Source organism: Microtus oregoni, unplaced genomic scaffold, assembly GCF_018167655.1.
Source record: "Microtus oregoni isolate MIOR12 unplaced genomic scaffold, Mior012 000012F_ref0000307, whole genome shotgun sequence".
Classification (NCBI taxonomy): Eukaryota; Metazoa; Chordata; class Mammalia; order Rodentia; family Cricetidae; genus Microtus; species Microtus oregoni.
In genome coordinates, this window is record NW_024543071.1 from 15,623,406 (window position 1) to 15,640,128 (window position 16,723).

The following is a 16,723-nucleotide window of genomic DNA, read 5'->3' on the forward strand; positions in this document are numbered from 1 at the left end:
CCTTTGGGAGTCATTTTCTTTCAAAGCACCATAACCAGGCTGGCAATTCCATCTCTACCTACCATCTCCCCTAAATAGGCATCCTGGAATTACACGCATTCATGCTATTGAATCTAGCTTTTATGTGTGTTCTGGAGACCCAAAGTCAGATAGTCAGGCTCATCTGGCTAACATTTTATCCACTGAGCTATCTCCCCAGCCTGATTTCCAAATTTTGATGTTCAGAATTACACAGTGTTTTTGCTTGTATAAAATGCATATTACAGTATTTAGTGATCATAAGAAAACTATTTAGTCTTCATATTTCAGGAAGAAATGACATGTATCTGAGACTGACTCAAAATGTTAATGGAGCTGGGCGGTGGTGATGCACGCCTTTAATCCCAGCACTCGGGAGGCAAAGGCAGGCAGAGCTCCGTGAGTTCAAGGCCAGCCTGGTCTACAAGAGCTAGTTCCAGGACAGGCACCAAAGCTACAGAGAAACCCTGTCTTGAAAAAAAAAATGTTAATGGAAGGTAGGTGCAGTGCTATACACCTGTAATTCCAACTACTTAAAAGGTTAAGGTAGGAAAACAGTGAGTTCCAGGCCACCCTGGGCAACAAAGCACACACATGCACATGTGCACACAATCAAACACGTGCACACACATGCATAGCAATTAAAGTATCTTCCGTTGGAAGACTGCATTAGCTTTCTATGGCACATACTTACAAATAACACAACTTAGTAGTTTACATCTGTAGGTAGACATCTGAAATGGGTCTGGCCAGCCTGAAAGGAAGGCATTCCTGGAGCCATATCCAATTCCATCCCGGAGGCCTTCTCTTGCCAGTATTCCAGCTTCTAAATCTCATATTATCATCTTATAAGTCAACAAGAGCTGGTGGAATGTTCACAAAGCACCATCTTAACCTTGTCTGCCTCCCTCACACATTTTCTAATTCTTTTTTTAGATTAGTGTCTGTGTCTGTGCATGTTTTTGTGTGGGCAATTGTAGGCAGAGGAGCCAACAGGCAAGACCACGGAGTTGGTCCTAGTCACGGCCGCTTAGCATTTAAAAAAAAAAAGCGCTCCTAGTCAAAAAATTATTACAGATATGCAATAAAGACAAATACAGATGGAAAAGACCTCTAAATAGGTCACAGTGTTGGATAAATGTACGTGGGCCGGAGAGAGAGAAGAAAAAGATTGTAGATAGTTATAAAAAGAAATAAATAATTTTAAAAAACAAAGTCTTTGAAGAGACACAGTACAGTCAGTCATAGATTAAAGGAATAAAGAAAAATAAACCACATAAAGATGTAATATAACAGAGAGTCTGTATTATTGTGTTTTCTTTTAATTTTTTGACTGTGAAGGAGGTAAGTACAGAGAGACATTTCATTGTACGGGTCGCTAAGCTAAAACAACATATATACTTTAAAGGTATCTTGCTTTCAAAATTTCAGTCTAAGATTATGTTGCTTTGGAAAAGAGGTTCTACTTTTGTTTCCACAGAAGATGAGAAACTGTGGATTCCTTCCAGACTAATGTGGTCTGATGGACCAAGATCCACTAAAAAGTCTTTGTGAACTCCAAAACTACTTTGCCCAACAAAAAGCAGGAAGTAGTATGGAGAGAACTATGTCAAAATTCCCAAATACTGTTTATAAATGCCTGTTTACATTTAAAGGGGGATATGGTATAGAGATGAACACTTTGTACTGGAATGGATTTTGGTCTATTGATACAAATTTAAGGTCAATTTTGTTATATGTATATTTCTGCTCCTGAGTAAGGTACTGTATTTGTGCAGCTCATTTAAAAATGTAATGCTAATTAAGAAATAGAGGTTAATAGCCATCTATAATACTCAAGGTTTAGTCATGTTAGCTACTTTTCTAGATGTACAGAGATATATTTCAGATGGATAGGTATTCTTCAAACCTTTCAAAGACTAACAGAATATGGCATTTAAACTGTTTTAAGAATTTGGGAGTTTTCATGGAGGCATATCTGCTCCTGGAAGCACCAATATACTTGGATTATTAGAGGATGGTGGGCATAGAAGAGGCTCCTTATGGAGTTTGCTAGTCATTTGGGCAAGAAACTGCTCTTTCCTGGACTGCCTGATATTATACTGTATGACTGGACATGCAGGACCCACAGAAAAATGACTGCTGAACTTGCCTAAAGGCAAGACAGTCCTTCAGGGTTCCTGCTTCGTTAAAGAGTCTGCCAGACATTCTGCAGAACACAGAAGAAAGTGACTAACAAACAGCCAATATAGGTGCAACTGTCTTTGAAATTTCCTGCTTCATGGAAAAGTCTGCCAGATACTATGGGCCTGTAGGCTGATGATGGGTGCCCCAATATTACAGAAGAATTTTGGGTAATGGTCCAGGCAGCAATATGTCTCTATCAATTCTAGAGTTTTGGAAGGTGCTTATAATGTACTTCCTATTTTCTAAGATAATATTATAGCCTTCTGGAGTCTTTGATGGAGTTGAAGAATAGATAGTTATAGTTTTCCTTAGTTATGATAAAAGATAAATTATATATAATTATTGAAGTATACTTGCTAGATAACTGTTTTGTTGTATGTAATCTTGCTATGTTAAAGTTAAAACCTTCCTTTTCATTTAGACAAAAAAGGGGAAGTAATGTAGGATTCCCCTCTGTATGCTGTGAATATTTTTTATTACCACTGGTTAATAATGAAGCTATTTTCAGCCAATGGCTTAACAAAATAAAGCAAGGCAGAAATTCCAAGCAAAGAGAGAGAGGAGAAAGTAGGCAGAGTCAATAAGAAGCCACTAGCCTCCAGAGGAAAAACACACCCAAGCTGGTACCACTAAACCACGAGCCTTGTGGTAAAATATAAAATAATAGAAATGGGCTAATTTAAGATGTAAAAGCTAGATAGAAATACGCTTAAGCTATTGGCCAAACAGTATTGAAATTAATATAGTTTCTGTGTGATTATTTCGGATCTGGGCGGCCAGGAATAAACAAGCAGACTCCGCCTACAGACATTCATGACCTGGTGCACATGTGGAGGTCAGAAGTTGTTCTCTCCTTCCGTCTTGCTAAGACAGGGTCTTTCACGTCTGCCAAGCTCAGTACTCCCATCTCACCATTACAATGGGGCCACCACATTTAGGTTTTTAACATGAGTTCCAGGGATGGGAGACTGAACTCAGGTCATCCTACTTATAAAGTGCTTTTTACTCACTGAGGATCCCTTTATCTATCTGGGGACCCTTGTGAATGAATGAATCTAACCCAGAGAGTCTAGGACAAACCCCCTACCTAAAAGTCAAATGATTAGTAACCTAAATAAAATTTTAAACAGGAAGAAAAGAATTGGATATCCTTGCCTGCTTCAATGTGCAAAGATGGACATTAAGCTACCTAATTTAAAAATGTTTACCCTTTTTTCTATTCTGTGGTTATATCCTTCATATTTGAGGAAATGACCATTAAAGCATTTTCTTTTTAAAAATAATAGAGCTAATGGTTGCCATTCTTTTACTTTTGGTTATTTATTTTGCTATGCAGGGACAGAACCTAGGGTATCACTTAAGGCAAGTGTTCTACTGCAAAGCTGTATTCTCCATTATTCATTCTTTTTACATATTAGTGTGTAGAAAGAAAAAACTGCTGACCCTGTGAACTCTGTAGGTAGTACAAAAATATGATATTTTTTATTGATCCCTCAAGTGAAAAATCTGAAAACAAAACATTCTGTTCTTTAAAAATACCAAAAATATGACAAAGGATTTGTATTTTTGTAAAACCAGAACAAATCAGTAAGACAAACACAAACAATCCAACAGGGAAAAAAAAGTTCAAGACTTAAACACTTCATTAAAGAAGCCTATAAAGTCAGGGAACCTGGAAAGGTACTTGTTTACATCAGTTGCCAAAGAAGGGCAAATTAAAACAGTACAACAGCAGCATTCACCCACTAGACTAGCTACAATGAGCTGCACTGGCCAGGCAGTGGTGGAACACGCCTTTAACCCCAGCACTCCATAAGGAGAAGCAAACAGTTGTCTAGAGAGCACAGCAAGTTCTAGGACACCCAGAGCTACACAGAGAAACCCTGTATGGGGAGGGTGGGGGTGCACTCCACTATGTCACATTGATTATTCCAAGGATGTGCAGCAACTGGAACAGGGGAAAGAAAATGGGAAATAGAGCGTAGGCCTGGGAATGTACACTGTAATCCAAGCACCTGGAAACTGAAGCAAGATGGAAAGTTCAAGGCCAGCCTTGGCTACTTAGTGAGTTCTAGGCTAGCCTGAATCACACACCAAGATGGTCTGGCCAGGCATGGTGGTCAAAAGCCTTTAATCCCAGTACTCCGGAGGCAGAGGAAGTTAATCTCTGTCAATTCAAGACAACCAAGGATACATAGTGAAAGCTAGTCTTTCAAAAAAGAAAAAAGAGTCTGAAAAGAAAAAGAAAGAATGCCTGATCTCAACAAAATTATTTTATTTTTTATTGAAAATAGATTCTCAGCCTCACAGTGGTGGCACATGTCTTTAATCCTAGCACTCAGGAGGCAGAGACAGGTGAATCTCTGTGAGTTCAAGAAGTTCCAGGACAGTCAGAGTTACACAGATAAACCCTGTCTCAAAAACAGGAAAAAAAATAGAAAATAGATTCTTCTCTCTGACCAGTTTCCCCTCCCTCTCCTCCTCCCAGTCTCCCCCAGATCCACTCCCTCTGTTTACTCTTCAGAAAAGAGTAGCTCTCAAAGAGACTGACAGCTAACCAGGATGAAACAAAACAAGGCACAACCCTCATATCAAGGCTGGACAAGGCAACCCAATAAGAGGAAAAGAGTCCCAAGAAGAGGTAAAAGAGTCAAGAGATACACCCACTCCCATTCTTAGGAATCCCCCCCAAAAAACACCAAGTTGACAGCCATAACATATACACAGAGAAAAAAAGTCCATGAAATGATTCCTAATGATATTCTGCTATACTCATAAAATTATTTTTTAAAAAGAGAGCAAGAAAGAACCTAAGGGATATGACTTGGTGGTAGACCACTTGCCTAATAAATACAAATTCCTGTGATCCTTGATCATCTGAACACAAACACACATACACACAAAGAAAAAGAAAGAAAGGAATGGAGGGAGGGAAGGACTGGAGGAGGGAGAGAGGGAGGGCAGCAGGAGCCTCTTGGCAGTAATCTCAGTACTTCTTAAGGGAACACGGGAGGTTCAAGGATCAGGTGGATCTCTGTAAATTCAAGGCCAGCCTGATCTATACAGTGAGTTCCAGGACAGCCAGGACTACTCAGAGAAACCCTGTCTTAAAACGCACCCCTCACCCCCAAAAAAGTTTAAGGACATTCTCAACCATAAATGAGTTTGCGGCTAGCCAGGATTACATAACACCTTTAAAGAAAAATTAAACAGGGGGCAGTGGTGGCACATGCTTTTAATCCCAGCACTTAGGAGGCAGAGGCAGGCGTATTTCTGTGAGTTCGAGGCCAATCTGGTCTACAGAGTGAGTTCCAGGGCAGATCCCAAAGGTACATAGAGAAACCCTGTCTCAAAAAACAAAAACAAACAAAATTCAGCAAGATGATCCAATGGGTAAAGGTATTTGTGCCAAATCTAAAAAAAAAAGGGGAAGAGGGAGGGGATGAAGAAGAGTTTAAAAATCTAAATATCGATCTCTGTGAGTTCGAGACCAGCCTGGTCTACAAGAGCTAGTTCCAGGACAGGCTCCAAAACCACAGAGAAACCCTGTCTCAAAAAACAAAAAAAACAAAAAAAAAAAATCTAAATATCGAAGTTGAAGATGTAGCTCAGTGGTAGAGCACCTGTCTAATGCATATTAAGTGCAAAGGTTGAGTTACAGCACTAGAAAGAGGGACAGACTGAATGACTGAGAGAGAGAAAAGTAAAATTAAAAAAAAAACTAAATAAAGATACCAGGGCTGGAGAGATGGCTTGATTTAAAAAAAACAAACAAACAAACAAAAACACCTTGCTACTCTTCCAGAGGACTCAAATTCAGTTCCTAGCACCCATGTCAGGTGGCTCACAACTGTCTTAACCTCCAGTTCCAGGTGATACAGCACCCTCTTCTGGTCTCCACAAGAACTGCAAATAAGTGGTGCAAATACACACAAAATGAATACCTCTTTTAAAATGCTGGGACTCTAATTATTTTTTTTGTTTTTGTTTTTAAATATTTATTTATTTATTATGTATACAATATTATGTCAGTGTGTATGCCTGCAGGCCAGAAGAGGGCACCAGACCCCATTACAGATGGTTGTGAGCCACCATGTGGTTGCTGGGAATTGAACTCAGGACCTTTGGAAGAGCAGGCAGTGCTCTTAACCTCTGAGCCTTCTCTCCAGCCCCTGTTTTGTTTTTTGAGACAGGGTTTCGCTGTAGCTTTGGTGCCTGTCCTGGAACTAGCTCTTGTACACCAGGCTGGCCTCGAACTCACAGAGACCCGCCTGCCTCTGCCTCCCAAGTGCTGGGAGAAAAAATATATTATTAATGTAGATTACATGCAAATTATTCCTTCCTCCACTTTATTTACATCTTGATCATGTGCCTGGCTTTGGTCAATGATATTTAGCAGTTATTATACACAAGCAATGATTGAAAGACACTTGATCAACCAAGTTCACTGTCATTCTTATGACTGAGAAGGGCTTTCTCTAGGAAGTCACTGCCTTTTCCTTCTGAATTCCAAGCATGTTAAAAAAAAAAAGTCACCCAATGGAGCCCATCTAGATTAAATAACCCCTCAAAGCTCAAAAGTTTATGATAACATCTATTGCATGCTCAACATACTTTATAGTTCTCTATTAAGTAGAAATAACTAGAACTGGGGATGTAGCAGTTGCTAGAGTGTTTGCTTAGGGCAACAGAACCCTGGGTTTGATCTCAGTACTCTGTAAAGGGTGCATGGTGGCACACACCTATGACTCCATCACTCAGAAGGGAGGCAGTGAAATCAAAACTGTAAGGACATCCTCAGCAGCAAGTCTAGAGCTATCCCGAGATACATGAGACTGTTTTGAAGAAAAATATATCATAGCATGTGCTAATACATGTCAACTGCAACATCTCAAATTCCCATGGATAATTCAAATGATCAGAAAACATACCTGTAAGTTCAGACAGTAACTATTCCACTAAGGTTACCACCTAACAAGAAAATAATGCAATGTGGGCTAGAAATATGGCTCAGTGGTTAGGAACATGTACTGTGCTCTTCTGAGGAAGGTTCTTAGAGGCACTCAGAGTGGTCTGTCAAAGGCTTTCCTATAATAATAAGGCCTCTAACAAAACTAGACCGTCTTGAACCTTTGACAATAGGATTTTTTTTACCTTGAAACAAAGAAGGTTGAGAAAGCACCAAAATATGCATACAGTGTGTGCCCAGGCAGACTTCTGAGGGTTCTTTAATGTGGGATTCCACTCTGTATGTTATAAATATGCTTTACTACCATTGGTTATTAAAGAAGCTGAAGCTGTTTCAGCCCATGGCTTAGTAAAGAAAGGCAGGAAATCTGAACAGAGATATAGAGAGAAAGTAGGCGGAGTCAGAGAGATGCCATGTAGCTGCCAAAGGAGAAAGGCACCAGCCACCTTACTGAAAGGCCACAGCTTCGTGGCAATACATCGATTAATAAAAATGGGTTAATTTAAGATGTAAGGCTAAAAATATGCCTAAAATATTGGCTAAACACCGTTGTAATTAATATAGTTTCTGTATTATTATTTGTGTCTAGCTAGCCAAGAAAGGAACAAGCAGTCTCTGCCTACAGTTCTTTCTTTTTTTTAAACAGGTTTGTGTTTTTTTTTTAAATATTTATTTATTTACTTGTTATGTATACAGTGTTCTGTCTGCCTGTATGCCTGCAGGCCAGAAGAGGGCACCAGACCTCATTACAGATGGTTGTGAGCCACCATGTGGTTGCTGGGAATTGAACTCAGGACCTTTGGAAGAGCAGGCAATGCTCTTAACTGCTGAGCCATCTCTCCAGCCCCCTGCCTACAGTTCTTACGTAAGACCTAAAGTTTTTTATGAAATTGTCTAAAACAAAGGAGCACGTCAGCAGGACCTATGTGTGCTATGTCCATGACAGAATCAAGGGTTACCTTACTGAGGAGCAGAAAATTGCTGTGAAAGTATTGAAGGCACAAGCAGAGTCAGAAAGGGAAATAAATATGAGGCTTTTTAAAGTAATATACATCAAGGTTCAATTGATGGGGGGCGGGGTACTGCTCTTGTAGAGGACAAGGGTTTCATTCCCAGACACTGGACAGCTCACAACTACCTGTAACTCCAGTCAGGCATGCCTGTTATCACCTCAGAATTCCAGTTCTGGGGTAGGACAGAGGTAAGAGAACTGTTCGGACTTGGAATGACAGTCTAGATGAAAAATAGCAAGCTCTAAATTCTGAGAGACCCTGTTTAACAGGGAGAAGGTAAATAATCCCCCATCTGGCCTCTGTACATACGCGCATGCACGCATGTGCACACACACAAGTACACTATGGGAGTCTCTGAATCAGGCTGTCTGGGTTTGATCTCAGACTCCTTGTTATCAGAGTAACTTTGAACAAGTTATTGTATGAAAAATGACAGAAATAATAGTATTGAATCTGCCTCACTGGGTTATTGAGAGAATAAAGTAAAATAATAATACACTAAGGTGATAGTACCTTGGAGATCAACCATATTCTTAGTTCAACATTAATTCAATCTACCTAGGTTACTTTTGTTATCTGAGCCATGTTCTCTTTTGGGCTTTGTGAAATTAAAGGGAATATGCATTCAGAGATCCATCTAGAGATCCCCCTAAGTACAAGGTGGCCAGTAAAAAAGAAACTGGCTGACACCTTTCTCATAGACTTTGGAGCCTCCATTGCCTGTTTTAGGATGCCAAAACTGACCTGTTAAGGATAAGGAAATGTTGTTTGGGTGCTGGGGACCAAACTCTAGTTTTTACATTGCTTTTCATTGTCTGAGTTATTATTAAATTGTTAAACTTCGGTAAACATTTTCTATTTTACCTTCAACAGATTCTCATATGTCAAAAGGACTTCTGTGCTAACTACAGTATCCCTAGAATAAGATTGGAAAGTATCTGGCTATAACAAAGACTATGGGGGAATTGTTGTAGTTGCTTTTACAGAGCTGGGCATCCACTCCAGAGCTCTCCACATGTTAAGCAAGTTATCTGCCTGGAGCTACATCCCAAACCACAAAGACATTTCTTTCCTAATACTTCTATTTTTATTGGAGGTTTTATCTATATATGACCAAGATTTTGCATAATGTTCTGTCTCCCTTTTGATATGGGATTCCCCCTCTGTATGTTATGAACACCATTGGTTAATAAAGAAATTATCTTGGGCCTGCACAGGGAATAGAGGTAGGCAGGGAAAACTAAACTGAATGCTGGGAGGAAGAAGGTAGAATAAGAGAGAAGCCACGTACCCCCACCGGAGACAGACACCTGAACTTTAGCAGGTAAGCCACTACCATGTGGCGATACACAGATTAATGGAGATGGGTTAAATTAATATGTAAGAGCTAGCTGATAAGAAGCTAGAGCTAATAGGCCAAGCAATGATTTAATTAATATAGTTTCTGTGTGATTATTTAGGGGCTGAGCAGCCAGGAATGAAAGCGGCCTCCTTCAACAACCTTTAGCAGAGAAAGACTCTTTTAACAAGTGGTCTCTTCTGAAAGTTCAATAATTAGGCAATAAAAAAATTCCTAACAGCAAATAACATAACATCTTTCAAAATAACATCTTCCCTTTATATTTAATAACTCACTTCTTTCTAGTCACTGTCTTCAGACACTAGGGGTTAAACTCAGGGCCTGACATGTTAAACAAGTGCTCCATGAAACACTTTTTAGTTTTTGAGACAAAATCTCTCTAAGTCACCCAAACTGGCCTTGAACTCACTCTGTAACCCAAACTGTCCTCAAATCTAAGATTCTCCTGCCTCAGCTTCCCAGCCTGAACCACCAAATGCGGCTTAATTAGTTCACTTTCACTAATTTATTATAAACATCTTTTACAAACCCAAAGTGAGGAAATTGGCACAAAGAATTATCATTAAGCACCACATGTGATCACATGTAAGCCAGCATATGAAAAGTGTAGGCAGCAAAAAGACAATTCAAGGTCATTCTGACCTACAAAGACAGCTCAAAGCCTGGACTATTCGAGAGTCTGTCAAAGAAATTTAAAAAATTGTTATAATTTTGTATCCTGATATTTATGTAAAAGGATGCAGAAAAGAAACTTTCTGAACACTAAATTGGAAAGGTGGGCGTGGTACCCACTGTTGAGAGCTCCAAGACACTGAAGCAGGATTACTTGAGACCAAGAATTTGAGAGTATTCTGAACAACACATGGAGATCCTGTCTTAGTAAACAAATAAGTAACAGGAAAAGGATAAAGAGAAACTGACAAATAGAGTTGGTTTCAAATGTAGCCCATGCAACTTGCAATCAAAATCATTGATTTAAAGAAATCCACTGTAAAATTCTGGAGATTTGCTGGATGGTGGTGGCACACACCTTTAATCCCAGCATTCAGGAGGCTGGTTGCTCTTCCAGAGGACAGAGGTTCAATTCCCAGCATCCACACCGACATAGTAGCTCACAACTGTCTAAGTTGTTACAGGGGATCCAACACCCTCACACAGACATACATGCAGGCAGTGCATCATGTACATAAAATAAAAATAAATTAATTTTTTAAAAAGGACAGAAAGCACCTGTCTCAAACAAAACAAAAAACAAATACAATTTCTCTTTAAACACTTTAAAAATCTATGTTTCTGTGGTGATTTGACAGAAAATGGCCCCTACTGAGAAAGCATGGCCTTATTGGAGGAAGTGTGTCACTGTGGGGGAAGGTCTCTTTTGCTCAAGTTTCCCTCTGTGTAACAGTTCATCGACTTCCTGTTGCCTCTAAGTCAAGATGTCAGGACTGTTGGCTCTAGCACCGAGTCTGCCTGCACACCATCATGCTCCCTGCCATGATGATAATGGACTGAACCTCTGAAACTGTAAGCAACCACCTCAATTAAATGTTTCCTTGATGAAGAGTTGCCATGGTCATGGTGTCTCTTTACAGCAATGACAACCCTAAGACAGTTTCCCAAGTAAGTAAAGAAAGGCTAAGGCTAAGAAGGCAGCTCAGTGGGGACAGTGGTTGCTGTAAGCCTGAAGACTGGATATGGTGGTTCAAGCTTGGAATCCCAGCACTGGAGAGATGGTAACAAAACATTCCATGGTACCACCCCCCCACAGCCACTCATCCTCACTACTAGGCTAGGTGAACCCCATACTCCAGAGAGAGACTCTTGGTTCAAAAAACAAGATGGACGGCTCCTGAGGAATGACACCTGGGGCTGACCTCAGGCACACACAGGAAACGAGACTACTAAAGCACACCTAGTATCATTCCTACTGCATTAGCTCTGAAGCAACTGATGCAGGAGAGACTCCTAATTTCTTGAGAAGTCCATTTCAAACAAAGACACCTCCCAAGCATTCTGTATTATTGCCCACAAACTCAACTGATCTCCATTTGTACATGTAGCCCGAACACCCAACTAGAGTAGCATTTATGGCAGCAGATGGCAAAAGACAGCCCCCAGGAATTCTTTTCTTCCTGTTCATTAATGCTAGTCTTCGCTACAATAGGTAGAAGTTACTCTCCATCCCCACCAGCTGATTTTAGATTAGTCTTGACTGTACTCAACCATAACTACACAATTAGGCTTTCTCTTTATGTTTTCCTATCTTTAACTTCAAATCTAGCACAAAAGGACTTCCTATTTCCTGCACTACTCTTCCTTGGAGCACAAGTCACTATACTCAAAGGTTTGCACAGGAAAAAGCAGGCTTTGGACCCTATCTGAACTCAAAGTCTGGCCTCAACCTCATCATCTTCCTGTCTCTGCCTCCTACATGTAAGGAGTATAGGATTGTGTGATATTAGCAATGTTCGCCTCTTTATGATATTTTGCTTATTGGATCATTACTTGAAACAAAATGTCTTAAAATTATTTTTCCCCACTTGATCTTGGGACTGCTGGAAAAGAATACATTTACCCTATTTCTGGAACAAAACCAATTTATCCCTTAGTATATCTTTCTATTCCCCCATACAGTCCTAAATAGCCATGTGCTCTAGCTCCTCTCCATCCTTCTCATTTTGCAGCTCAGGCTCTCTTCCAGTCCTTATCTCTTCTGGGGTTCTATACTTTTATTGGCTGAAGAAAGGCCCTTAGGACTTGCTAAAGCTGAGAGACATCAGCACACAGACTGTTTAATGCAAACTACTGCTTTCTTCTTATCTGCTTTCACAAGTTAATCAGCTTACACTACTTTTCATAAGTACTGTAGGACAAGTTTTAAGTCTAAAACATGTATGAATAGTCTACTTGAAATTAGTAGTAGCATTAATAACAATTTATTGTAAGCAAAGTGCTACATTAATGTGATATTAAGTAAATTCATAACAATATTCGATTCCATGTTGACATTCTCAACAAATTTAACATTAAATTTTTTCAACTGAATTGGATGTGGTGGTACACGCCTTTAATTCCTGCACTCAGGAGGCAGAGGCAGGCAGTTCTCTGTGAGTTCAAGACCAGCCTGGTCTCCATAGAAAGTTCCAGGACAGCCAAAGCTACAGAGAGACCTTGTCAAAAAAAAAAAAAAAAAACCTGTACCAAAGTTTTTAACAACTGAGGAAAAACACCAAAAATTTCACTAAAAGAATTGACTGGGCTGGAGAGATGGCTCAGTGGTTAAGAGCATTTCCTGCTCCTCCAAAGGTCCTGAGTTCAATTCCCAGCAACCACATGGTGGCTCACAACCATCTGTAATGAGATCTGGTGGCCTCTTCAGGCATACATATAGACAGAATATTGTATACATAATAAATAAATTAAAAAAAAAGAATTGACTAAACGAATAACCCACTTTGCATTATGCATTAACTATTTGATACAATCAAATACAATCCCTTCTTTATCTTAAAATTGAGTCTGAACAGGCAGACGTGTTATAGTAGGTTAATGCCACGAAGGGAAAGTCGAGACTTACTTGGATTCATAATAGGGCTATGGCTGAGCCAAACGAGGAAAGTAAATCTCTGCTCTGCTTCTCTTATTGGGATGTCACTCTTAACAACTCTCTTCAAGTTGCTTCAAAAAGCAGTCACAATAGCAAGGTCAAAAAGTAACTAAAAATTAAAGAAAAATTGGCTTCTCCAGTGACTGGCTCCACACTCAATAATGTGTGGTACCCTCGAAGCTACGAGCTATTACTGAGCCATCTCCAAGTGCTCTTAACTCAATCCGTAGGCCATTCTCAACACCTAACTCACTGGCACAAAGCACAGCTGAAGGAGTTCCGAACCTTCCTAGGCTGAGACTTACAGGAGCTAAAAGGGGTGATCTCATAATGCCCCTTTATTCCATACATTGTTCCATAAATCTGACTATCAAGATTGTACTGGAAGTCAACCCTCTGACGTGGAAAACCACACTGAGCGCTTCCTGAATCCATGTTGAACTGACTGAAGAAATAAAAGCAACTTTGACTTCCATTCCCTGTCCCCAAATTTCAAGGTCTCTTTGCTGATAGTATCCCAGGCTGCCTTAACTTGCTAGTCTCGAATTCCAGATCCTTCTGCCTCAGTCTCTCAAATGCTAGGATTCCAGACATGCACCACCACACTCAGCTTGTTTGTTTATGGTCTTTTGAAACAGGGTCTAATTCTATAGCCCAAGCTGGCCTCAAACTCATGGTAACACTCCTGCCTCAGTTTCTTCTTCTTTTCTTTCTTTCTTTTTTTTTTTTTTGTTTTGTTTTGTATTTCTGAGACAGGGACTCACTATGTAACTCTGGCTGTCCTGGAACTCAGTCTGCAGGTCAGGCAGGCCTTAAACTGAGATCCACCTGCCTCTGCCTCCCAAATGATGGGATTAAAGACATGGGCCACCTCGACCGACTTGCCTCAGCTTCTTAATGCTTATAAAGTGTAAGCCACCATGCCAGGCTGAAGGGGGTCTCTTAATATTTTAGAATGTCAACACAAGCCAGAACTGCAAGAAATACCTTTAGGCTCAATAGAATTTTGTTAATGACAAACTTTAGTTAGGTGTTTTTGAAGGTATTAATACAAAAACTTTTTAATGTATTTATTCATTTATTAAGTGTGCGGATGTTTTGTCTACATGAATGTCTGTGCACCACTTGTGAGCCTTCAGCTTAAGGAGGCCAGGAGAGTGGAGGGTCCCCTGGGACTGGAGTTACAAACCACTGTGAGCCACCACGTGGGTGTAGGGACTCCTCCAGGAGAGCAGCAATGCTGAGCCATTGCTCCAGCCCCCAAAATAAAAACTTAAATTTGACCAGCTTCTATAAATATGAATGGGGCAATTTAAAACCTAATTTTAAACTGAGTCGGTGTCTATATTTATCTAATTTGTTATGGCATTTTGGGCAAAGATGAAAAACAACTATTCAATAAAAGAATGCTATTTGGAATGATGAGTTACAATTACTTCTGAAAAACAAAGACATAATAGCAAATAATACCAAAGTCCCTAGGACCACCTGTTAAGCTAAAAAAAAAAAAAAAAAAAATCTATGCATCCCATCGTCTTTAGATGTAACCAGAGGCTGGTTTACACCTAGGATATCCAAGAAGCATCAGATTAAAAGCATCAAATATCAACCTAACCCAGGCTGCTAAACACAAGCACAGCAAAGGAAAAGCCCCATACAAAGTTAAAGAAACAGGGTCTAGAGGTCTAAACATACCCTCAAAATGCAATGCCTACACTCTGCTTAAACCTCTAGCTCAGGACAACCACTAACCCTGGCGTATTTTCTACCTCTTTCCTCATCCTCTCTAGAATTTCTAACGGCTCTTAGCATTTCCCCAAGGCCTTTCCTCTCCCAGAAAGTGAAACAGCACCTGGCCTCCACATTTTACTGCCTAACCACTTAAGGCCTAAGTTTTGTTTTGCCTTCTCTCCTATTGGTTATTAAATTTGTCCCCATTTGCCTGTACCTACATTTCTTATAATCTTGCCTCCCCTGCAAAGCAAAGCATGTATCTATCTCCTTTTTGATATTTGTAATTCTGGCTTACAGTCAACAGTGCCTTTCTCTCCCAGGGACTGTCACCATAGCTCTAGGTCTGAGTCCTTATCTTCTACTCAAGGCCTGTTCTCTTCCAGAGTTTGACAACATTAGTTTGGCCAACTGGGATTCCGCCCTTAGCCAAAAAGCTATCCTCCCAGCTCTTCTACAAAACTACTTGCCTCCCCCAGCCTGGGCTTTTCCCCCTTCACCGTTAAACCCATCAGTACCGAGCCCTGCCCCCAGTGTCTGTCTTGCCTTTATTCTGAGCTCCCCACTATTCCCCACTCCTGAATGCACCTCCTCTCCCAGGCCTTACCCGTAACCCTGACACCGGGAAGGCCCCTGCCAGCGTCCACAGGCGTCTCTCCACCCTGGTTCCTCCGCTCTTCAGTAACTGTCCCCACGCCCCTTTCCCTCCAGGGCCCCGCGCGCCGCCAGGAGCCCCCACCTCGAATGCGCTCCCACTGTCACTTGGCCTCTCTTCCACAAGATGGCGGAGCTGCTGCCCCCACCCCAGGGTCCCCTCTGCACCCTTCTGCCCCCTCCCCCGAGCTCCAGTCCAGTCCCTCCCTCCGCCTCTCCACCACCGGCCTTGGCTCCAGGTCCCACTGCTCCCACCCGCGGTGAGCGGGCAACCCAGGCCTGAGCTCGGCGATGCGTCAACGCCGCCTCCTCCACCATTCCCCAGCCCGCACCATCTCCTCACCATAAACTTGAGCGCTTTCTCCTGCAGCACCGCCTCTGCCGGGTCCATAATCGCCCGGGCTACTGGGTCTCCTCTCCGCCGGGGCCGCCCCTTTCGTGCCAGGCCGCAGCCAACGCAGCGCCCCGATCCCGCCTCCTCTTCCTTCCCCCGCCCTCTCTCACCTCCTGGCACGGGCGGGAGGGGGGGGGGTCGGGGGTGCTGAGGAGGACGCGTGGCACAGCGCGTGCGCGCTCCGCTTCTTCACGGGACTTGTAGTTCTGGAGGCTCGTGCGTTGCAAGGCGAGAACACGCGGCGAACAGCAACTCCCGCGGGTCCCTGCGTAGAGTCGCGACTGAAATCTGGAGCCCTCGAGAGCCAGGAGGGGAAGTCGGCTGACGGGATTTGTAGTTTCAAGCCTTTAAGAGTGGGAAGCCAGGGTGTCACCGTGGTTACCGAACGACGCCAGTGGCTGCTTGCCTAGCATTTGATAGCAAGATGGCGACTAGTGCTTCATCTGTATTCCAAACACGAGGAAAACTGAGAGAACTCGGGATCCTTGGGCCTCCCAATTGATTTTGGAGAACTGGACCCTCCTAAATTTTATATACATGGGTTTCAGCAGAAAGTCTAAAACCTAGGGACTCTGAGCCCAGTGTACATGTGGAAGTAGCCTAGACACCAATGCAAGATTTCAAAGTCTTCCTAAGCTATTGCCTCTTATTTCTGAAGAGTCTTTTCTCCCCTAGAGCAAGTCAGAGGCAGATAGAACTTAGTCCAGGAAATTCTTGAGTTCAGCGCTCAAAAAATAAGGGCTGTCATTGCTAACCCTGAAATCTAAATCCTGTATTAAGTCAATGAAAT

General features: G+C 41.6%; 1 protein-coding gene across 8 annotated transcripts in view; it reads right to left on the reverse strand.

The window, feature by feature from the left end:
- Btrc (beta-transducin repeat containing E3 ubiquitin protein ligase) overlaps nucleotides 1-16,050 on the reverse strand; it is a 177,711-nt gene extending 161,661 nt beyond the window's left edge. For 4 of the 8 annotated variants that reach the window (XM_041660927.1, XM_041660920.1, XM_041660921.1 and 1 more), the window contains exon 1: nucleotides 15,883-16,042. In XM_041660927.1, coding sequence (XP_041516861.1) covers nucleotides 15,883-15,930 — 48 coding nt within the window. In that variant the 5' untranslated portion in view covers nucleotides 15,931-16,042. Of the gene's footprint in view, nucleotides 1-15,492; nucleotides 15,591-15,882 lie in introns of those variants that run through there. The other 4 variants (XM_041660926.1, XM_041660922.1, XM_041660925.1 and 1 more) reach the window with 4 other exon arrangements.
- Nucleotides 16,051-16,723: the final 673 nt, after the last annotated feature.